General features: G+C 44.4%; 1 protein-coding gene across 1 annotated transcript in view; it reads right to left on the reverse strand.

The window, feature by feature from the left end:
* dock1 (dedicator of cytokinesis 1) overlaps positions 1-23,736 on the reverse strand; it is a 161,737-nt gene that overhangs the window by 6,272 nt on the left and 131,729 nt on the right. The window contains exons 36-47 of the mRNA XM_068582553.1: positions 23,553-23,593; positions 23,216-23,306; positions 20,935-21,054; positions 19,596-19,685; positions 18,743-18,847; positions 13,756-13,897; positions 13,228-13,309; positions 11,185-11,269; positions 10,001-10,087; positions 8,074-8,250; positions 7,342-7,425; positions 1,255-1,392 (exon numbers count right to left, since the gene is read on the reverse strand). Coding sequence (XP_068438654.1) covers positions 1,255-1,392; positions 7,342-7,425; positions 8,074-8,250; positions 10,001-10,087; positions 11,185-11,269; positions 13,228-13,309; positions 13,756-13,897; positions 18,743-18,847; positions 19,596-19,685; positions 20,935-21,054; positions 23,216-23,306; positions 23,553-23,593 — 1,242 coding nt within the window. The remainder of the gene's footprint in view (positions 1-1,254; positions 1,393-7,341; positions 7,426-8,073; positions 8,251-10,000; positions 10,088-11,184; positions 11,270-13,227; positions 13,310-13,755; positions 13,898-18,742; positions 18,848-19,595; positions 19,686-20,934; positions 21,055-23,215; positions 23,307-23,552; positions 23,594-23,736) is intronic.

Below are 23,736 nucleotides of genomic sequence, written 5' to 3' on the forward strand. Positions count from 1 at the left end.
GTATTTTAAAGAGTGTTTGAGTGGAGAAAGGGTCCATCACTCATCTGATGGGATGACTTTATAATCACACCCTGGAGAGGGATGGCTCTTCTCTCGTCTGAGAGGTCACCGCTCGCTCCCCTTTTTAAATTGAGCGAGGGCGACTTTACCCCGGGCAAGATTACGGGAAAAGCTTGACCAAGCAACAATTAAATCTGTAAAGGAGCAGAGAGATTGGAGGTAGTCCCCGGCAGCGTCCCACTGCAAACAAGCTGACTCCAGCGCAAAGCTAAAGCGCGTACGACATGTCCTCAGTTCATTTGGAGGACCGACTGTGCAGGAATTCATTAGTATCTCCATAAAGTTGGCGTTAATCATGAGTCTGGTCTTGACGCTAGCTCTTTGAAATGGCATCAAATGCTGTTGATTCATCTCTTTATTGATTATTTACTTCATCATCAACACATTGGCTTTTGAGGCTACCGGTGCTTCCTACCACAGGCAGTGAGATCCAAATGGGAAACACACTCCTTCTTGATAACTTTTACAAAATGCTTTGCACAACAATCACATGCTACAGCTTTTAGAATTATTAAGCGTTGAAGGAAAGCAGGCAAAACAAACCGAGCCTTTGAATCTTCTCATGAAAAAGATTTGCCGTGATGTTTTGCTGCAGCTTGTTTCCATTATTTTCAGCCACGTGAAATAGAAAGAATGCAACATTTCCAGATATCAAACAGGGCTTCCACACCCCCTTCAGCATCACTTTCAAGGACTTTTCAGGCCCGATCCTCTCAGATTCACAGGCCCAACACGGCATAGTTTGAGACACGGATCAAGGTTAATTAGCGTTACACCACTGAGAACTTTTATAATGAGAAGGAGCAGGCTTCACAGAAGCTCACAGGCGACAATTAAACAGAGAGGGACACTTGAAGGTGTGAGCGCGTCTCAGCTGTGCTGTGTTACAGTGACGGCAGACCATGTGGGCCCGTTGGAGCCGTGAACAAAGCAAATCGCATCTTGTATCTAGAAAAAGAACAAAAAAAAAAAATGACATGTGGAAACAACAAAGGAACAGCAGGAAGAGACTCCTACATAATGGATGTCTGTATGACAAAATCATTAATTTCCTCGACAATCCTCAGCCAAACACGGCAGAGGAAAGAAAAGCAACAGCTTCAGATCCCATTAGCTCCCGCTAGAGAGGACCACACTGAGCTGCCAAGCACTTATCCCGGAACAGAGAGCTCCAAAACAAGCAAAAGCTCTTACCAGTGTTTTTACCCCGTACTGTTTCTCCACCTTCTCCCGCAGCTGCTTGAAGCAGGCCTCCAGGCGGTCGTGGAAAGGCCTCAGCGCCTCCGTGACCTTCTCCCCGTGGATGCGAACGCCTTCGGAGAGGTGCGGGATCTGCCGGGGCGAAACACTCAGGTAAGAAACATTTATCCTGAACGAACCCTGGAGAGAGGAGAGGTTAGCGACACGCGGCTACTTCATTCATCCCGTCCCGCCACGTACATCCAATTGAAGTCACGCGACCTTTAGCCTCGTAGCTGTGCATACTCGGCGCCGGCAGCGAATGTGCATCAGAGGAAGTGTCACAAACGACCTCTTCCAGGTGGAAGCTAACAGCCTGTTGCCATGACACTCCCTCCCCCCGGCCGCCCACAGCATAACACGGGTATATTAAACAAGGCGATGAGAAAGCATGGACAGGCTATGTGTATAGGCATGAACTGCGTGTGATGGATGTTTTTCCTCCGAAACCTCTGGCGCAGATAAAGAAACAACGGCCCGTTTCCAGCACGCCGCTGCCTCTCACACGATTGGACGAGGCAGGTGGTGAATAGCAAACACAGGAGAGAAGCATCTCAGGTAGAAGGAGAGAGAGAGACAGAGAGAGAGAAGGGGAGACTGAAACTGCTGCAAACTAGTAATTAGGAAACCCCAGTTCCACAGTCAGAGTCAGCAAGCCCTGCTGACTAAATCTGGCAAGAGGAGGAAGCGTCGTCCCGTGGGAAGCGAGCTTTTGAGCGTTTTTTCTTTTCTTTTTCCATCTCTCTTCCGGTTGAAATCACGGGTTACATCTTAGAGAAGCTGGTATGATAGTAGTACGCGCCGTCTCTGTCTATGGCGAGGCAGTGGAGGATTGCGCAACAACGCGCCAGAAACCAGCAGATGTTACAATCAGCTGTGGCAACAGCAGACTCTCTCTCTCCCATGGCAACTGTGAAAAAATATTCCCTGGCTGTCTCGATGCCGTAAGTGAGACATAGTGTTGAAGGTGAAAGGGGAAGCATCTTATGCTTTTATCCTCATGAATAAGTAATAGGACAAAACAAAAAAAAAACACATTAGATTTAATTCAAACGTTTATATTAATTGGGCGCAGTCAGAGTGGTGTATTTGCACATTTGAAAAACAAGGCAACACTTAACTGCAGAGTGCATCTCAGAGTGCGTCTGCAGAGTACAGTAGCTTTCACTGCTAACAAATTCACCTCCGCCTCGAGCAAATACAACAAATCATCTGCTCAAGGGACTAAGAAGTGTGTGAAGTATCTGCACTAGGTGGGCAAGTAAAGAGGAGTGTGTGTGTGTGTGTGTGTTAACCTGTGATTCCCCAGAGGCGGCTCGCCTTTCTTCCCTTTCTCCGAGGGCAAGCTGCCCCTTCACAGCAGGCTGCAGCAAGTACCGACTTCACTCAGCTGGCACACAACACCGATTCAGTTTGGTGATGCAACCTTTTGAAATAATCTCAAACGGTGCATGTTTTATGTACACACGCTTCAACACATGGTGGGCTTATTAACGGAGGAAAAAAATGACTAATGCAGGGAAACACAGCTATAACGTCAGCTCCAGGTTCTCAACCATGTAGTACACTGCATTAATAAATTAAACAGCAGTCGATGATAGGAGGAGCACATATTGAGCTGATTGGCTTGAAAAGAAGTACGGACATAAATAAATTACATAAAATCCAGGATATTTCACTCTTGAGAGTGTTTTCTGTGCTCCACCAAACCAAAGCTCACAGCGAGATCAATGAGAGGAGGCTACAGACACCCGGAGAGGACTTCCCCTGATATCGAGCACCTTCATGATCACCGCTGGGACCTCTTGGAAGAGAGAGAGGAGAGAAGGAGGCTGAGAGAGAGAGAGAGAGGGCGAAGCAAAGAGAGGCAGAGGAGTTAGGAAGGGCCAATGTTGGGAGATGAAATGGGGAGGAAAAAAACAAAAAAACAGTGAGAGTGAAAGCTGAGGCAAGATCCCCGTCTCTCAGGATACCCAACATCTTTTTATAGACCTCAGGATGATTGAGTGCGACTGAGTGGCGGCATGGCAACAGAAATCTGCTTGGTGGCTGCCCAGAGATAAGCTGAATGTGGAGACACGTACGTATGCTCAAGGTTGCGAGCACAGAAATATACACATTCAGTCGTTTAATTACTTATATCACCTTTTCTCTTCATCACATTCTGCTCCAGCACTCTTATAGAGACAGACGGTTCATGATTTGGGATATCAGTAAGCGACATTACCTCCTGTGAGGCTAATGTCTATATCAGATAATTAGACACTGGAGACCTGTATGTATATATATATATATATATATATATATATATATATATATATATATATATATATATATATATATATATATATATATATATATATATATATATATATATATGCTGCATTTATAAAAACGCAGCCTATATATTCCACTCGAAAGGTTTCGAAGAGTTCTTTTGATAGAAAAGGACAACGAGTGAGGGCCATACACACATTTCTGTGTGTGGTGCTGAAATGTTAGCTGGGAAAATGAGAGACCTGAGATTTAGTTTGCTCCTCTTTGCAGGCGTGAAGGCCACATGTCAGCAGCAGTTACAGTGAGAGCTTAAAAAGATGGACTCTTACTAAGACTCTTTAAAAAAACTAAACATTCAACAGCTAGTAACTGTGAGTTTGTGTCAGAGTCTCTGTGCCCCCTAGTGGTCAAAACGATCTACTGCAGCTTTAAATGTGGCGTAAATAAGTGGGATATCGTGAACCCGTGAAAGTGTTTTCTAAATCGGGAGCAAACTTTTTAAAAGGAGGTTTCTCCGAAACATCATCAGTTGTCTTCTTCTGTACTCCCAGAAAACATAAATGCAGGACGGACGTCTCAGTGCGTACATGCACAGCCTCCCATATTTCCATGGAAACCACATCTCCTTTAAATAAACATTCACCTTTAAAGCTGCACTTCACGATTACAAATGAATCCCCCAAACCGCGAACAGGCCAAAACCAGTATTATCAGCTGAAAAGAGGGATGAAAGAAATGGCATCGCTGCCTAATATCAGAGTCTCTCAGAGCTCAGTGTTGCCAGTTGACCTTTTGACCTCTGGTCCTTTTCTTTTGCACAGTGAGCAGCAACGTTCTGAGCCATTCCCTTGGGTGCTGGGACAGCCACATTTCCTTTGAGATGCTGGGTATTAAGGCTATGATAACATATTAAGACCCCTCCTGAAGGTCACAAGGTCTAAGACACACACACACACACACACCACACACACACACACACACACACACACACACACAGCCAGTGACTCAGGCAGATGAACAAGCAGGTGGACGCTCATATAAACACTATATGAGGTGAAGGGAGCAGCAAAAACAAAAGACACTAAAATATTCTGTTTAGGTTGATAATGTCCAGGTGAGATTTGCCTCCTTGCGTCTGTGATTCTATGAATTGATCAGCCAGCTTACCTGTAACGACTTAAAATAGAATGAATCACACTGCAGTGAGAAGGTTAAGAAGCTAATTTAGACATCTATCGAGAGCGTTGGCTAATTATAACCAGAAACATCACAGAAAACAGGCACTTTGTATTTTCCAGGGAGCTTTTTTACAATACCTAATTTCCTTATTTCCAGTTGCTCATTTCCTCCCTAATTACTCGCCGAAGACAATGGACGCTGCAGAATAACAGCGCCCACCGTCTCATTTTGAACCGTTTAGTTCGCTCATCGGACCAGGCTCGACCCTCGTTTGTCTCATTTAGAAAGATTGGGAGACGGGAGATAAACAAGAACGCCGGCGCTGGCGAGGAGACAGCTGAGACCGTTTTCAAATCAACAACTCTGCCTTCGTCATCTCTTAAAAAGGTTTCCTTGTGTGCACGTTGTTGGCGTGGGCTCCCCAGGCGTGTACGTCTGCTTCTCTGTGATGATCGCTCCAAACAACTTCCATCGTGTGTTTTGTTTTAGTGCGTATGGAAGATGCAGACCGCCGTGAATTCAAACACTCGGTTAGCTTGATGTGAAGGACATTTTTAACGGCAGACAGTCGACTCTCGTACAACAGAGCTCCTGCTGATTAGTCCTGTGGATTGTGTTCATTTTTAAATGGCGGGGAGATTTTTTAAACACTATTCTAGTCGAGCTGGAATCTCAAATCGATGCTGAAAGTTTTGTCTCTTTCACATCGTAGCACCAACACGAGGTTTTGAACCGCAGACACTATTGTTTAGTGGCGTTTCTTCGTGATGGATATAAAAATAACTGACAGCTCCTGAAGAGCTAAGATCCAGTTGTATTATCCAATCTTCATCCAATACAATGTACTTGTGTTATTCACATCTTTCCAGGAGTAATGAAGTAGCGCCGCGGCACGTTTTATTTTTAGGTTTCCCTCACCTGCTTTGTCATCTTCTACTTCTGTCAGCGGTATCCCACAATTGCACATGCCTACACAATCTGAACGTCTTCAAAAAATGAATATGGAAAAAGTAGACAAAGAACAAATATGGAAATAGTAATCATACAAAAAAGGAAGAGGAATACATATGCGAGCAGCCTCAAATGAGAAGTCAATATATTCCTGTGTGAATCATCGTGTCTTATGAGACAAAAGGTTTCACAAACACACAAAAAAAAAGTTCCGCCAGAGATGCAGAGCACAAAGTTGACCTATTTTCCAACAACGGAGAGGGGAACAACTATTGCAAATTCAATTAGCTCCTTTTTCCTTGCAACTAGCTATAGGAAGCAGGCAGAGGAACGTCTTGCGTCTGTGCTCATTTCTTGGGTGAACCACGAGGCAGGAAACCCGATTATTAAAGTGACCCTTAGTTTAGAGCTAAAGTCAAGAGTGAGGAATATAAAAATTTTAAAAAGCAGAACAGAAAACCTTGAGTACAGCTTTCTAAAATCCCGAAGGGAGGAAGTCTTTGTTATTCCTCTAGAAAGCAGGAATTTATTAATCAAAGATGAGCCCCAAATGAGCTAACGATGTGGCGTTTCCCAGTAGGCTGTTAAACAGCACGTGCCGTGATGTATTTCAACAATAAGTGTGTATGTGTGCATTTCTTGTGAGCTGCGTGTGCACTTCCTGCAGGCTCAGTGAGGCTGCACAGCTCGCAAAAAACACCCCACCCCGATGCTGATCTCTCTCCGTCTCCTCACACTGTGCAGCATCCTCTCCAATGTTTGCTTCAGCACTCTCGCCTCTCGCTATCATCTCCAATGAACACTTTAACACACTTTTCCCCTCAGCTCACTTCAGTTACCGCCATTGGACACTGCTGGCAGTGCACTCGCTAGTTCTTCAAGCGATATTATATTTCCGGCTGTAACCTTTCAAGTCTTTTTTTTTTTTGCTGCTGCAGCAGTGCTTTAGTGAGGGGGGGGGGGGGGACAACATTTCAGGTGTAAATGTCATAATACACACAACACAACAAAAGTATCCGGCAGCGTTCAAACTCCCCGCTGCTCGGTGTCTACAGGGCCCCTGGGTGGGGTGGCCAATGAGTCCCATACATCTGGGGCTGATTCCATTCATAAATAACTCCACATGGGCGGGAGGAGGGGTTATCAGCTGTAACTGTCATAGTCGCAGTGTAGAGCGGTGGCGATTAGCCAGCGGGGCACACACACACATGTACGCACTGTGATGCACCGGCGACGTGAATAAAGCTCAGCTAGACATTCTCTACTTAACTTTATGTGGCAGATAGTTGTTTCCAGTGTTGCACTTTCAATAACTCAAACCACGGTAAGTTACGATGAAGGCCGAGTAGCCCAAAGCCAATCCGTGCAAAGTGGCATGAATTTTTCCTCCACTCCATACCATCCAATCATTTTCTTTGCCTTTAGGCCGTCCTCTGCTTTTGTCACAGGCCATGGAAGAAGAAAAGCCATGTAATGAGGAAACGTCATCTTTTAAAGTGAACCAGATTGTTATTTGTGATGAGCAGAGCACGACACTTTTTCCTTGTAGCCGGACAGACGGGATTCTTAACGCTTTCTCGTGATCACATGCGCTCGACATAGCCACAGATCAGCGTCAGGCCGTTTTAAGCTCACCTGCCAGGCGATGAAGTCCTTTAGTTTATCTATCTTCTCAAGGTCCTCTGGGTGTTCCTGGATGTACTTATCGTTGAAGAAGGCCTGGGGAAGAGGGAGCGGAGTTACCGGAGTGAGTCCGCTTATATGAAGGGAGAAAAAGGAGCAGTAGGGGAAAACTGAAGGGGCAATCTGAAACGTGGAGAAGTTTGCAATATAAATAAAATGCGAAAACACTGACAAGTCAAAAGGGGACTGCATTGGGAAGGACTGTTAAGATGAGATACATTTTGTCGAGACATCAGTCTCGCCTCTATCACCTGCACCATTTCTCTGAGATGAAGGCGTGACCCGAGGGCAAAGAATTCACGTCGTTCCTCCTCTGACTCATACTGCACCGCTCCACAAGACCAATATGAATCTATTCCAGGTTGTGATATATACTGGAATCCAACAAGCTAACACTTTTTTTTGTTTTTATCATCAGAAAACTGTTTTCCTTTCCGAGTGAGACGCTCTTGTGTTCTTGTGCATAAAGTGTGCGACTCACAAACCAGAGAGAACACTGGATGCATGAATGACTTGAGTGTTTCACGAGAAAAGAAAAAGAGGCATCGAAGAAAAACTGATTCATGACGACAAAAAATATGTTAGTTGTCGCAATTGTGATGATGAAAGTGATGAAAATATGATTTCATTTCACAGCATGATATCAAACCTGGTTAATTTGATACATGTTGTCATGTCGACTACCTTCTCATAGTTGGTGAAACCTCCCATAACAGCTGGGTCCACGATCCCATTGAGCAGCATGGAGAGGGGGTTGATGGGAAGGTTGGGGTCGTTGAGATGCCGCTGCACCATGCTGCTGATCTTCTCATTGGTCAGCTGCATGGTTTCCATGGCGTTCTCTAGTGGACTGATCTCCTCCTGTGCAGCACAGTAGGAAGGCGTCGGCAAATCAGTTCATATACACACACACACACACACACACACACACACACCGTCTCTGTAATATCAACAATCAAGCGGACACATTCTGTGTTCCCCGAGTAGGGATAGGTTATTAGAGGATAGGCTGAGAAACCCTTAACTACGCACATAAATCAGGAAAGATGGAGGAGCAATGAATCATTTTCCACTGCGCCCATACATGAACCTGCAACTGTCAAATGAAGATGGATAGCACTTTGGTGTGGGGGAATTTCACTTCCCGTGTCAACAAAACATGATTGGCTATTTTGAGAAAAGATGAATAAAACGCTCGGATTAAATCCACCACAGTGTGAAAAAAAACTACTCAATATCTGAAACTCCAAGTGGAGGCAATCTAATTACCTTGGATGAGAAAATATATGTATTTACCTACTCTCAGCCTCCTTGCTAGTAAACATTTAGGGGCAAACACTAGCAGGTTGTTGTATAAATGTCAGAATTAGATCCCAGCCGAAAAGAATAAAGACGTTGTGCCAGGGAGACAAATCTCCAATCTGTGCAGCGATGTCACCGGCCAGCTTGATAAAAAGCATTGTCAGATGGAAGGCTTTAGCTTGGTGAATCTCAGCCCAGTCATTAAGCTTTAAATAGAGAGTGTAACCTCGGGGAGCTGGCCTCTCCCCGGCTCATCTGGAGGGCATGCTGCTCCTGACAGTATGTTCCAACCCAGCCTGGAGGAGGAGGAGGAGGAGGAAGAAGAGGAGGAGGCCTCCGCTTTGAATTAATGCGGCAGTGGACCACTTCACTACGCGGGCTCAGGAGTTAGGCTGGGATCGACTCTTTGTGAAGGAATGATCCGCGCTCAGGATGCAGCGGCCAAAAGTACCGCCGGGGTGAGCTAAATGTCCGAGCCGCCCGCTGTGTGGGTGTCAGGTGACGGCGTGAAACGCTGAGTGAGTAGACTGCAGGTACTTTAACGCCTCGGCTCAGGAAAACATCTTAGGGGTGTTTTTCCCCGGCACAGATATGACAGTGACGAGTCAAAGCCACAAATAAAAGAGTAATTGATTGCATACTACTTAGCCGGGCTAATTACTCTAAGTAGCACATTTGTTTTGGGACAAACTAATGACACATTAAAAGGATGAGGCGGGTGTTGTGTGATTCTGTAACCGGCTCTTACGCTCCGACTTCTATCTGCTGCATTCATTTCGCCACACTCCCTCCTCCACCAGACAACACCTCCTGCCCCAAAATGGGGACACCAGGCCAGCGTTGTAATGAGTCAAAACAACACAGCTAAAAACAATGAAAGTTTAATGCAGTTTCATGCGGATGGAGGGGAAATGTGCCCATTCAACGTGCTACAATAAATACTTGAAGTCCTTCGCCGCAGCTGTGAGACCATCCTCCCATTAACGGGTTTTCAATACGGCAAACCAGGTATTTCTATTACAGGAAAATCAACGGGCGAGCGAGCTCCGAACTGTCCTCTGGTTGTATTTGTGCTGTGGCCGCTATTGTCGGTGGAGACGGCCTTTGAGGAATGCTTAGTGGATCAATGCGGGCCCGCTGGTGGAGAGAGAACGTGCCCTGTCGTTAGTCCGGGGAATGGCATGCCCGCGTCCATGCGGCTGCCTTTACAGATTAAGTGGACAAATCGTATCGATTGCCTCTAAAGCAGGGCTGCGGATCCTCGTCTGATTAGGAGGCCTGACTGGCACGCCGGCCCCTTCATACTCACCGTGGAGACCGACTTGACTTCGAACCAGCGCAGGATGCCAGGAAGTTTGTACGCCGTCGAGTACGTGGTCCTCTCGATCCACATATTCTGTTGACGAGAACGACAAAGACGCGCAATCAGATCACGGCGCAGAAATCGACCGATATAACGATGCAGGTTTTTTTTTTGTTGTTGTGCCAAACTGCATTGAAACAAGCTTTCAGACTGTCGCGCGAATGAGAGGAAGATGGTGTTAACATTGTTCAATAGAAAGTAGGGTGAGGTGGTCGGATGGAGGGAGCTCGAGTAATGTCTGTGAATCTTATAAAGATCCATCACCTCACAGTCAAGACCCAGAGAGTCCTATCAGTCAGAGAGGAGGTAAATACATCAACCTGCTCAGATGAAGTGATGCACAGTGAACACACAGAGAGAACAGTGTGACTGGGATTCATTTGCCACCTTGATATTAAATATGTACGCAACATAATTCCTAAGATGTACCAACAAGCAGGAATCGGCAGTATTAGTGGCTTCACAGGGCGAACAGATTTGGATCAACAATTATATTTCGTCTGGGTCTTGTTGTTGGCTGCCAGTTTCCCTGTTTAATGAGAGGCCTGCTTTGATATTGATTTACTCTGCTGGAAATGATACAAAAGATGTGTTATAACCTCAAACACAAATCTCAAACAATAATCTGGCAGCATCCTGTAAACAAGTCCAAAACAGCAGACATGCTCTGAAAACAAAAATGAAAATGAGAAACCTATTTAAGTTTCTTTCTGTTTGCTAAATGTCAGAGAAGACTGGCAAACTATTTGTTTAGGCTGAGAGATCATTACTCTGCCGATTTACTTATGTACAATATTTTTGCTTTGTTAGCGGAGCTGAGGCATTTATGTTTAGCCAAATATTTTGTAAAAATAACGTGAGTAAAAAAAAAAATAATAATTCAGGGGAAAAAAAAAACAAAAAACAACTTGGGCAAACAAAAGTAGCTTAATGTTCTATAATAAACTTAAATACTAAGTAGTAGTATGTTATTTTAAGAAATTCAAACTGACATCACACTTATTCAATTAAAAAGAGCATGAAAAGTATGCTCATGATGATTTAATGTCAACAAATAATTCATAAATGCCTCTAGAAGAAGAGAAGAAAAAAGAAACAGAAAAGCCAAGTCGTAGTAAAAAAACAATTACCGCAAACTCGTTGTCGGGGTCCTTCTCCCCCTTCCTCACTGGCCTGGAATACTGGAATTTATGGACTTCATTTACTGTGTAGAAGCTGGGGAGGGAGAACGTCAGAGCCTGAGTAAATTAAAACTGTTATGGGCAATCTACGGCCTGATTCAAAGGTTGATTGCTTGGCTTCAGGTCAAAAACAAGACAGGCCCCCCCTCCAGACGGGCTCTGCCAGGAGCTGTGGCGTGAAGCATGCTGCTTTTGACGAGCCGTCTACGACGCGGCCTCATATCCATCGTAATAAATTGACTTTTGGGTCACCGGCATGTCGGACACTCGGAGGAGCTGCGGCGTACGAGACAGAGGCACGCGACTCGAGGGGATGAACTTTTCCAAATCGGGTTAATAGACATTTCACACGAGGAAAAGGATGGCGCTGCTTGGTGTCTGCGGGCGTAGCCGTCTGGGCACATACACGGTGCCCCACACACTTTGTATACGGACGTATCCACATTGTATTGCATCCCTTAAACCAGTGGTTCTCAACCTTTTTTCAGTGATGTACTGCATGCTAAATATGTTTTTCAGCTAAATACCCCCTAACCAGCGCAAAGCATTTTGGGTTGAAAAAAGATGTAATACCATCGGTGTCTGATTGAATATATAACACATAAAATGCAGTGTGTGAACTTACACCTATTTCTGAGAGAAAATGTATTAAATCATTTTTTAACGTTCATGGATTTTTGAATCGATGCAAATTTGAAATCTTTTTCTTGTATAAATCTCACGTACCACCATTTGAGAACCACCGCCTTAAACAATACATCATATGTTTCAAAGTGCATGCTTTGCCTTTATTAGCAAACACATATTAATAAAATATATAATGAATCAGTTCCAAAACCGCTGCCCTTTTGTGGCTGTAGCAATAAGTGATGCTGTAATGTTTGAAGTTGTTCTGCTCAGGACTGTCTATGTAATGCTAATTCAAACACCAAAGAGAGAGCTTGGGCTCAGGACTTACAGGTACTTGAGCCATTTATTCTTGGTCACAAAGGGCAACAGGCTATTTAATGATAACCATGATGAGAGCCAGTCCCAAATTAGCGGAGAAAGCGAATCATTAACATAAAAAAAAGGAGCCTCTGAGATTCAGATGGAAGAAACTGATTCATAAAGCAGCTTTAAATCAGCTGAGTTACCCAATTAAGCCTTTTACATGTTGTTAGCTGGCGGGTGAGAGAGCGTGGTCGGGTCGAAGCGAGGTCAGAAGGGAGCCCTCTGCCTGCCGCTGTGACCCTTCGGCTCAAACAGCTCAGACTCATTGCTATGCACCGCAGACCTGTTCCACTGAATGGGAGAATAAATGAGAGAAAACAGAGAGAGACAACCAGGGAGAGAGCGCTGTGAGAGCCGGGGAGAGAAACCGGCAGAGAGTCGGCAGAGACGGCCGGTGTGGAACCTCTCGGTAAAGGCGGTTGTCTAATCTGGGCTATTAACAGAGTTACATATTCCCATCAAACACAGCTGGCAAACAAGCCAACCGGCCGCTGCAGGGGGACGTGATCACAGCCGCGGTGTCGCGATAACATCAGTGCGCAGGTATTTTTTGGCCTCGAGGTTTTTTCCAGAGTAAATGTCTTCTTTTAATTACGTCCATGGATGCGTCGGGTGGCATATCAAAGTGAATTTGCACGGCCGACTGACGCGGCGCGTAGCCGGCGTACAGATCGGGCAAACAAGCGAGTGGTTAGGGGGCCCCACTGTTTGCTGTGGCCCCCGGCGCGCGACACAAAAAGGTATTAATGATGTCAGAGGAACAATGTTGTACTTGGCGCGACGACCGGCGGCAGATGGCCGGTGCAAGTCAATAACTACAAGAACAGCAAGAAGGTCAACCGCTGTTTGTTCCACACGGACGCACATTTATTTACGTCGTGATTTGGCTCTCAACCCAACACAGCGCACGGGGAAAATGTTACGCGTGCTGTGTGACTTTGACTAACACAGTTTGTCAAACGTAGAGGACTGAATGTGGAGAGGAGATGTCCCGCTCACCTCACTATTTGTTCAGAGACGGGCTTGTTCTGAAACTTGGCAGGCAGGTCGAGGATGGGTTTCACCGTGAAACACTGGATGTCTTCAGCAGGAACATCAAGGAAATTATTTGTTTTTATACATTCTAATCTAATTGTTACAGATTACAAAAATAAATTGTAATTTATTAAAGCTGCTACAAAGAACTGTCATGTTGTGTATTCTCACTGATGCTCTAGTTTGCTTAAGGAGGTCTTATGGAGACAGTTTCATGACCAGTTAAAGGTTCCTTGTGGTAACTTATACTAAATAAGTTAATAAAGCTTTGATTTATACATGTGAGGCATTTTGTCTGATGTAATAAATAACAGGCAAAGGCAATTAAAGTATGTATGATATTAATATTAATTCAAATCATGTCTACAAGCGATAACATTACTCCCTAATTATTTAGTGATAAACAAACAAAATTATCCTCATGGAAGTGGAAAAAAAAAAAACGAGGAAAAGGCAAAACATCAACACTTAAAATGGAATTAATGAGGATACATTGTCCAGAAGAAGACTTTGTGTCCTCGCTGGGCGGCGTGGTCGTCTTCATCTTCTCTGCGTTGGGAAACTGTGTGAGGAGACGAGCTTCAAAGTCCTCTCTGCGCTCGTACTCCTTCCCTCGGTAGATGAACATTTTGTGCTGAAGGACAAAAGAAAAGAGTGAGACTTTGGATATGAACATGAAGGCAGAGAGATATTTCTTCATTTGAATTGAATATCCTTGATTCTGGCTTCAGCGATAGAAATAGATTTAAAAACATTTAAAAAATAACCAAACAAAAATAACCAATGAATATTGGTGAAAATAGACTTTCAATAAGTACAATTCAACATTTCTCACAATTGCTTCTTTAGTCTAAAATACAAATCCTCATTTCTGTCCCTCCCGGTACATATTCTTTACATCTTCTTAAGCTGTCTTTTTAAGATTTCTTTCTCCAGTTCATTCCAAAAACTCACACACGTTTCCTCTGAAGTTATAAACTTCCTCTCTGTCCACTAATATTTTCTGTATATGGACAAAAATGTCATAGTTTCTTGCTTTGAATATTGTTTGTGCGGTCGAGTGTGAATTCCACCAGATCCTCGAATTTCAATGCATATGGCTTCAAAAAAACTCTAAAAAAATACAAAACATAAAATAAAAGCAAGTGAAAATGTTAAGACATTACGCTGACATACTCGAAAGGTACATTGTGCCCATTTTATGAATAAAGCAATATGGCAGCACTCACTCAGGGTCATTTCATAGACCATTTCACAAAAGATTAGACCCAGAAGCATTCATTCAATGGTGGCATTCAGGGACAATGCGAAAACCGAGATATTTAAAGAAAGTCACATGGATGAGAGCGGGCGGCTTTCATTTGTAAACCTACTCGGGCCGATGCCGTGGCTGGGTGGAAATACATTATCATATTAAATGCTTGGAAATGAGGCTGACAGAAAGTTCTGGGCATTGATTCTGTGATTAGTCAACCCCAGCTGAGTGGGCTCGCTTTGGGGGGACTTGGGCTTCAGCACACTGACAGACTGCAAATGGCTGCTACAATGGCTGCTAACTAGCTATTGATGAAGTTTGCCTTCAAACCACCGGAGTGGTTATTTTCTGAAAGCAGTGTGGTACGATCCTGGCACTCGGGGACGAGTCTTCTTCACATCCCGACAGCTTGACCTCCCGTGGGTCTGACCGTCTCCTTCTCTTTTTTAAACTCCCTTTCTGTCTTCACAGCGAGCCCCACGCTCATGCTCGGCACACGTGATTCCCAAATGAATTAAAGGACCTGCAGCCGTGAAACATGCGCCGGGAGCGGTTTTAAAATTTGTTTTTCTGACAAATAAGTTGACAAAAGCCCGCTGAAAGTCATTCTTTCTCGCTTGCAGGAGAATCCGACAAAGCTGCCCGACTTTAAACTGTTGCCACTTTCTGATGGTGAGCGACGACAGGATTTCCTTTCAATATTTTCCTCTTAAATCACTCAAATCCGTTCAAGGACAATCCAATCTTTTGGCAACACTGTGTGATTGTATACTTTTTCATAAGGAGGAGAGCAAGATTTTCAAGGTGTTGTTGAGCATTCGAGGCGTGCGTACAGTAATCTCAATGTCACGACTCTCCTTTTCATTACCCTCAAAACTACACCGGCTACTTCTGGCAAAGAACATCACTGTCATTGAGATAATAACTCACGCCCAAATGGTCTTTTATTTCTTGGCTAATGGGAAAAAAAGGCAATTTCATAAAGTCAAGTAACTAAGCAGTGCTAGTTCAATATAGCTGCACTGTTATCAAATTAAAATGAAAATGAAACGCGTGCACTGAGGATTTAAACTCCTTGGATCTACTTACTGAATAACGACCACAAGGAAAACGAGATTGCTCCCAGAAAAACTTGCGAGGACACTTTCTTTCAATCGATTGCAGAATCTCACTGTTTAAAACAGACAACGGCTGATAAAAAAAAAAAAAAAAAAAGGTAATCTTGCTTTCTCACAAAATGAATACAAGCCTGAGAGTACCGCTGACGTGCGAGCCAGGAATGTTCCTTCATCTCCCCGAGTGGGCTCAGGGGTCCGTCTGAGGATCACTTGTGAATGATCCAACGTGACAGCTCATAACCGAGTTGCCCTGAATGCGGCGCGTTCGGATACATATTTCAAACCGACTTTCACACACTCTCAACTGCTTTTTAAGCAGAGTGCTCACAGGAAAACTAACCACAGGGATTAAGTCAAGTTTAGGATTGATGCGAGGAGAAGGGAGAGGTGGAGGAAAATACGCAGACTGGATGTACAATGAGAGAATTAATTGTTGAGCCTTTGAAATACTGAGAATACCTTTTAATGTGCGAAAGAGCCGACAGAAACGTGTTTTTACGACACAAAGACAACAGGAGCTTTCAGTCGCGCTTCAAAGCTTTAAGACGAGGTATTGCCCTTTCAAGGTTGAAATGATGACTTAGGATAAATAAGAAAAGATAAGTGCACGTCTTTTCAATGTTTTTCTTTGTCAGTAACAGAAGAATTTAAATTGTCAGTTAATTGTACCGTTAAATGGAAACAAAACAAACGCAAAACTAAAGAAGAAAGTAAATAAATGGGGCCAATGGCTTAGTTGCTTCTGCAGACCTAAACAAATGACGTGATCTATTCTCGAGCGCGTTATAATTAGCGGGTACCCTTGTGTCGAACCACATTAACAACTAATAAATCATAAGCCGCTGAATCAAGCACATAATCAATTCCTAAGAGGGGCGGATACAAAATGCCTTTATCAGAGTATTGATTTTCTCACATAATTGACTTTTCCCCGAGGACGCCGCACCGAAGCTGCAACACAAACACCAATACGGGGCGTGAAAAACAACAACCCTCCGAACTACGTTCATCTCCACAAGCGAGCCACTACTCCAACACTTCCTTGTGGACTCGCGCGGAAATCCTTCAACATGATTATGAAATATATATCAAGAGGGGCGTGCGCACGTAGAGACGATGGAGAAGACGGGCTCTCCGCAAGGATAACATGTTGTGTGTAATATTTACCAGCTGGGGTATTTGAGACCAGCTTGTACACGTCCTTAATTCCACCGAAGCTTAAGGAACACTACAAATATCGCCCTGGTTATTCAAGGTAAGATCCAACAGCTTCGACAATAAATACGGCAGGAAGAAAAAGAGAGCTCAAAGCTGTCCTTTGACGCTCGTCTAAACGGCCGGCTAGATTAGACGAGTGCACCTCGGCCCGTCTGTAATGGAGTTTCTGCCCCGCCAGATGAAAGGGGTTAGAGATCGGAGAGCAGCGGGCGGCCGCTGTGAGACGGCCGTTGTTCGTAATAGAATGAAAAGGTCAAACGATAACGGTCCTTCTGCAGACTCGACTTCAACGACATCTCATTCTGCGAGGGCCTTTTTTATGCCGCTTTGTGTGAAATACAACACACCTCATACAACGCACTCAGTGGCATACGAGACGATGCAACGGGATGTATTAAAAGCAAACAAACCCTCAGCAAAGCCATTTAGTTATGATAGACATGTGTGTGTGGGGGAGGGGGGGGGGTAAACACAGCTCCACAAAGAGACATTTTATCAATTTAATTTACTGTTTAAATAAAAACTGTGGACCGAGCGGGACACCCTTCACCGACAGAGAGCCAAGAGGGCTGATATGCACACAGTGAAACCAAAGACACTGAATGCGCCAGGGAGGAGATATTAAACATATTGTTGACCGTGTGCTAAATTTGCGATAAGCCGTGATCAGATTGGTGCGAGGCCGGCCAGGATGTTTAAACAGGAAACACACATCAGTTTAGGTTTAGAGACCAAGTATCATGAGAAGGGGTTCTAAATAGACTTTGGGGCGATTATTCAGTTTCCGTGCTCATATTCCGAATGATTTATGGCCAACTAATGGTGGTCATTTGAGAGAGCGGGGTGGCTTTCACTGAACAGCCCCAAGAACTTTCAAAGTAAAGCTCCAACTAGCGCCGGTCTGAATGATTTGGGATTATAACCCATGATGCAGCAGCGGCCCCCTAAAGCAATTTACAATGTGACCGTTTCACTTCCTTTCATTGTGCAGCAGGCTTTGTTGCGCAGGCCGCGATGGGGAGGACCTTGTGATGCAGGCCACGCTCACGGCGCGGAGAAAGGGGTGTTCAGGTGACGGAATTAAAGGCAGCGTTTGCAGCGTGATCGGCCTTTTGATCGGACCATCGAAGGCAGGGGTGCTTCTCGGGGGTCTGACCTCAACAGTCTTTAAGGCTTTATGTCCTGCACTGGTGGATGATGGGGGATTTGTAGGATTGACCAACTGACCAAGAAACAGAGCGACGGATATAGTACGTGCTAGGAACGGGTGGATATTAGATACATATCCACGGTCGAAGAGGAAAACCGCCTATCTGAAAAATGCACTTTTTTGAGAATACTAAAAATAATTGTTGTTTTCTTGCAGAGTGCTATTAGTTAAGGATACCGAATATATAATAAAAAATACACAGAATGCAGATAGGAGGTTTCCCCCCACTTTTCCTGGATCAATTTGGCCATCGATATAGAGACGGGCAAAAAAAAAGGGCTTCCTATAACTCAAACTTAGAGGACGAGACCGGGATAGAGAAACGGATTCTTAATTATAAATTCACAGCTCTCAGTCCTCCGTCAGCCATCCGTCCCGCACATTATTTCCGGATCCTCTCTCTCGTCCACGCACGCAACAGCTGCTTTACGGTTCACGTTCCTTTTCTGTGAGCGAGCGAGTGAACCGTGAAGTGAAAACCAGACGAGGTGGGATGTTTAACAAGTGAGTCAACGCCAAAAAAAAAAAACACACCAAAAACCTGAGGGAGCGAGACGCGTGAAGCACGGACGCATTGACGGCCGAGGCTGAGAACCAAGCAAGCGCCGGTAAAGCTATTGATTAAGTGTTTTACGAGCGGCTGGCCGTGCTGCGAGCCATGCGCGGGGGTGTACTCACTCGTAGGAAGGAGGGGAAGCCCATCCCGTAATAGCCGACGGCGAAGTAGTCCGGTTTGGGCCGGATGACCTTCACGATGTTCTCGTAGAACTGGGCTTGCTTCCGCTGTTGGGAGAAACAGTGGAAAGATTCACTGGCATGAAAACACAGATGCTTCTTCTTTTCTTTCCCATGATGCACTTCTTTTGACACCCCATGTCTTTAATGCATTATAAACATACTTATGTTTTTAATCATCTGCATATAGTACTCTTATTTTAGTTGTGAGCAAATCAGAAATATTCATCATGCTTCATAACAATAATCATAACACATTTTAAAGGACTTTTTAAGCATTATAATTGCCGGTCACTCACTGACTTTAGACTGTTTAAGAATGATATTGATATAAAAAAACCTTTAAAGCAAACAAGACCTCTTAGAATAACTTATAATGCATTACAACACTGATTATAATGTCTAACAACTATAAGAAGTAGAATAAAGTCAGTGAGTGACCAACAATTATGATACTTGACCTAATAAGTCCAATATAAAATGCTTCATGAAGTGTTATGAATATTGTTATAAATCATTGTGCTATAAACTATAATTATACGGGGCTATACACATACCCATAATTACAATGATTTATTTGATTTAATTTTGTTTTATTATGATCTTGTGATAAGTTTCGTATCATCTCTTTCATGTTGTTGCCGCCTATCAGGACAAGAACAATTCTGAAAAAGATATTTTAATCTTAACGAGGCTTTCTTGGTTAAACATCGATATATTTTCAAGAGTAGTAATAGTCTGCATACTGAAATGTGATAAAAGGCATTAAAGTGAAACAAAAATGTTTATTTCTTACCAAGGATGCGCTGAGCTGCTCAAAGTCAAACATTTCATTCTCGTACTGTTCAGCCAGCTCCTTTCCCAGAATGATGGCCTCCTCCCACATCTATTGGACACACACGGACACACACACGGAGACACACACACGGACACACACACACACACACACACGTCGCAAATTAATTAATTATTAAGATTCAAGCTGTGATTTCTCAGCCAATTGAATAAAACTAATCATCTTTTCCTGACAATGGTAATCAATATAAGCCTTTTTTTTGTAAAAATGAATACATGTGAATTATTTTTATTATGTCCATATTGTGCTAAAACTCAAATATTATCCTCTCTGGCGAAGCAACATCCACACAGTGATGGATTTCCCACAGAGACTGCAGTGGAGTGGTGTCAGAGATAGATGGGAGCCACTCAAACATGTTGAAGGGCTTCTAACTGGCTTCCTGACAGACGAGATTAGGCTGAACTGATCTGGGCCGGGCTGGAGGCGGACCGAGTCCAGACTGCCTCTCAGATCAGCGTGCCATCGGCGGGAGTGGTGGCGGCGACACCATCTGGGAGTGCTTTCTGGATGACTCCCATGACACTCGAAAGAAACTGTCCTCAGTTGATACAGACACTGTAACACTTCCTGATCACTCTGGTGTGTTTGTGTTTGTGTGTGTGGTATGTTTAGCCAAGGCCTTTTCAATTGGTTGTCTCCCTGGCAGTGTCCCGCTGAGTGACAGTTGGCTAGTTCACCATGAGTGGCGGCTGCACCCCGACACTGATGACACATGCACAGTGTTGGGACACCCAATCTGAGAAGCTGTGGCTGCAGTCCTGCAGACCCATTTCAGGCTCAGCTTACAGTCTAAAAACCCATTTTTCTCTCCTCTGGAACCAAATATGAAGAGTGCAGATGTATATAGCGCAGTACACAAGTAGAACAGGTTCTCTTACTGAGGTGCATATGAACGGCCTGCTCTCTTTCGTCGCACTACGTGGGGATCATACAGATGGCACTCAAGTACCTCGCTGATGTGGAATGACAGAAAATGAGAAAGCGGGCCGGACGAGGAGGAGTATGGGACAACACAAAAGAGCCACATTAATGCTTGTGTGGTCAGATACGCGGCTTCATCCAGATGAGCATCAGCTAAAAGAAGAGGATTATTTGCGATTCTCGTTCTGTAGAAAAGGAATATGAAACCCTCATTCAGCAGCTCTTCTTCGAAATCTGCCTCCTCGTGCCAGAAGAGGTATTTAACAGAGATGACAGCATCTAAAAATAGCATCCCAGAGTCCACAATTTATCACGATTATGACTACTATTTTGTGTGTGTGTGTGTGTGTCTCACCTTGCCCTTGTCAAAGTAATTGATAATCTGCTGGTAGAGCTGGTCCTTCAGCTGTCCTTGAGTGGTGGCCAGGTAGCCGTCTCTCTGGTTCAGGTGGGCTGCGCATTGCTCGTCGGACCACTGCAGAGGACAAGTTAGCGCCGGGGTTAACGCTGGGCAATGCGATTCAGAGTAAAAGGGGAACGGGGGGGGGACAAGAAATCAATCACTGAGTTATAGCCGATGCAAATGGGCGAGATTGATTTGTAATTCTTTTCAAAGCGGCCCTGCACTCTGACAGGGCAATAGGGAAATTTGAGACACGGGCAATGAAACATGTGTCGACGGCTCAGAGAGAGCATAAGTGCAGCCCATGGCGAATACTCGCTGTTATAGTATTCAGCAAAAACACAGAATAATCCACCAGTAGGTAAGCCCACTTGTAACCACCAGAGAGAAGCGTCACTTATGCTTCTGTTACCAATAAACATCAGCGACAATGGAGTCACGCAGCGGTGTAATCTTATTCATTACACATTTTGCTTGATTTTGTAAAGAATGGCAGACAAGGAAAGGGGGATGCAAAAACAAAAAACAAAACGAACCAAGACTGCGGGGTATCCTTTTGTGCTGACCGTGTACTCCATCATGCATCAGCATGGAGAATAATGAGCTTTCTGACAAGCTAGAACAGCTTGGCTAGCGGGGAGATGGACAATCTGATTGGCCTCCGTGTCGAGGAACCGTAATCCTGTGTGTGCTGCCAGGACCGATCCATTACCAGACAGTTTTAATTGGTGTTGTGAGTAACCTGAGGAGTTAAGATCTCTGCGAAAAAAAACCGACCAAAGTTTTGTAAGCCGGGCCAAATTTGAATAGCAAAGCCAAGGAATTTGCATAGCCGGGGCTAGAGATGGGTGAAAAAAGTAATTGCTCTGCACATTGTTGCTGTGGCATGAAGAGGCATGCCGGCAGGCTTTGAATCAGGATATTGATTCCTTTACAGCTGAACCGCGGCATTTACAGGACTGAAAGGGTCTCGGTTTATTCATGGATGGCTGGTGACCCTGCATCGACAGAAGAAAAGTGCTGATGCATCTCTGACAGAACACAAAGGGCCGTAGCTTCATCAACTATTATTATACTGCTGCAAGGACTCCACTGGAGGTCTAATTATTACCACAGGAGCCAGTTTTACTATATAACCGCTGGTGGACGCAGAATTATGCATCCGTCATCCGTTCTCATTCAAGCTCGTTTACACAAAGGCAGGACAAAGATGACACAGTGCAGCTTATTGGAGAAGAAAGGATTCATCCAGACTCTGGTGGAACAAAATTAACCAATTTCCACAATATAATAGCGAGTCCCTCTCTGAAGGTATGATCGGGAATGCCACAGCTGCTGAGAGATGGGCAGAATTAAAATGATAATAACAAAAACAACTCCTGCATGCTACTGTGACTGCTCAGCGAGGAAAATGTGATTCAGTCACAGCCTGCTCTCCCCCTGTCGGGACCCGCACAAAGGCTGACGCAGCCAGCTATTTATGCAAATACAGATGAGTTGTTGGGTGCAACCGTTTTGGATAAAAGGCAGCGAGGAACAACTCCAAATGCAGGCTATACCAAACCCTGACTGGGAATAGACACGGCAGCTCTTTGTGTGTGGCGCTCGGTGTGCGGATGTGATATATTTTTGGCAAAGATAAAAAAAAACTTTCTGAGCAGGCCTGCATAAACAAAAAGGGGGCATCTTAAAAAGAAATGCTTGGCAAGAGCTTGTACATATTTATGTATCTAATTTGAGATATCATTGGAGGAAGTGTATTAAAAACCTGCCTCCGTCTTCTGCCCCAAACCAGCTGTGCCTGGCACTGAACCACGTGATTTATAGTCGAGGATTCTGCGTTTTTTAGACGACAAAGAGGACAGTTAAAGCACATCTTTATCCCGGAGCTCCTCCGATGGATGCTGCTTTATCCTCTGCTTTAAACTATGTCGGAGCTTTTTTTTCATCTTCCTTAAGGAAAGATCAGATACAAGCCGTGATTTGCATCGACTACGCAAGGTGAAAAAGATGCCGCTCAGCATGTCTGCCCTCCTAGTAGCCATCTCGTACTATGGTGGGATTAAAGGAATGTGGCCTTATCGCTCGAAATCCTGTACACATTCAAGTTCACAGATCCACCATTTGCTTAATGCCCGAGGTTAAATGCCTGACAGCGTAGAAGTGTATTTTCTTTTATTTTTATGAGTGTGTGCTTCTGCAATTATTTGCTGTTGATATTGTGTCTGTGTACCTTGAGCAGTTTGGCGTGCAGCAGCAGAGTGTAGGCCGCCTCGGTGTAGTTGTCGCATTCTTTGTGGAGGTCACACAGCTTGTACAGGTACCTGGCGGGAAAAAGCAATGATTTTTGGGTCATGTCTGGGCTGGCCTCTCACACCGACACAGACAGACAGAACGTTAAATACGCCGGACTGATCGTCACGACAGCCTGATTTACCTGAAAGCTAGACAGAAAGGTGGGACAGGTGGGGAAGTGGAAACAGAAATGTGATTTAACAAAAACAAATACAGTATTCTGGATCTCTGGGCGACAAAGGGACTTAACAGGCACTCGACTGGACAGAACTTACCTGATGTACATCTCCTCTCGGTCTATCTCCTTGTAAAAGTTCTACAGGAAGGAAAAGAGATCGTTAAAAATGGATTTGGTTACAACAATGCTGGATTAGCGCATCGTGCTTACGTTGCATAACTCTTTGAATCACTGGGCTATAGATTGTTTTTTAAATATTTCTGAAAAGAACAGTTTGGCAA

This window comes from Clinocottus analis, unplaced genomic scaffold (assembly GCF_023055335.1).
Source record: "Clinocottus analis isolate CAN_PGR_092001 unplaced genomic scaffold, fCliAna1.0.p SCAF_19, whole genome shotgun sequence".
Lineage (NCBI taxonomy): Eukaryota > Metazoa > Chordata > Actinopteri > Perciformes > Cottidae > Clinocottus > Clinocottus analis.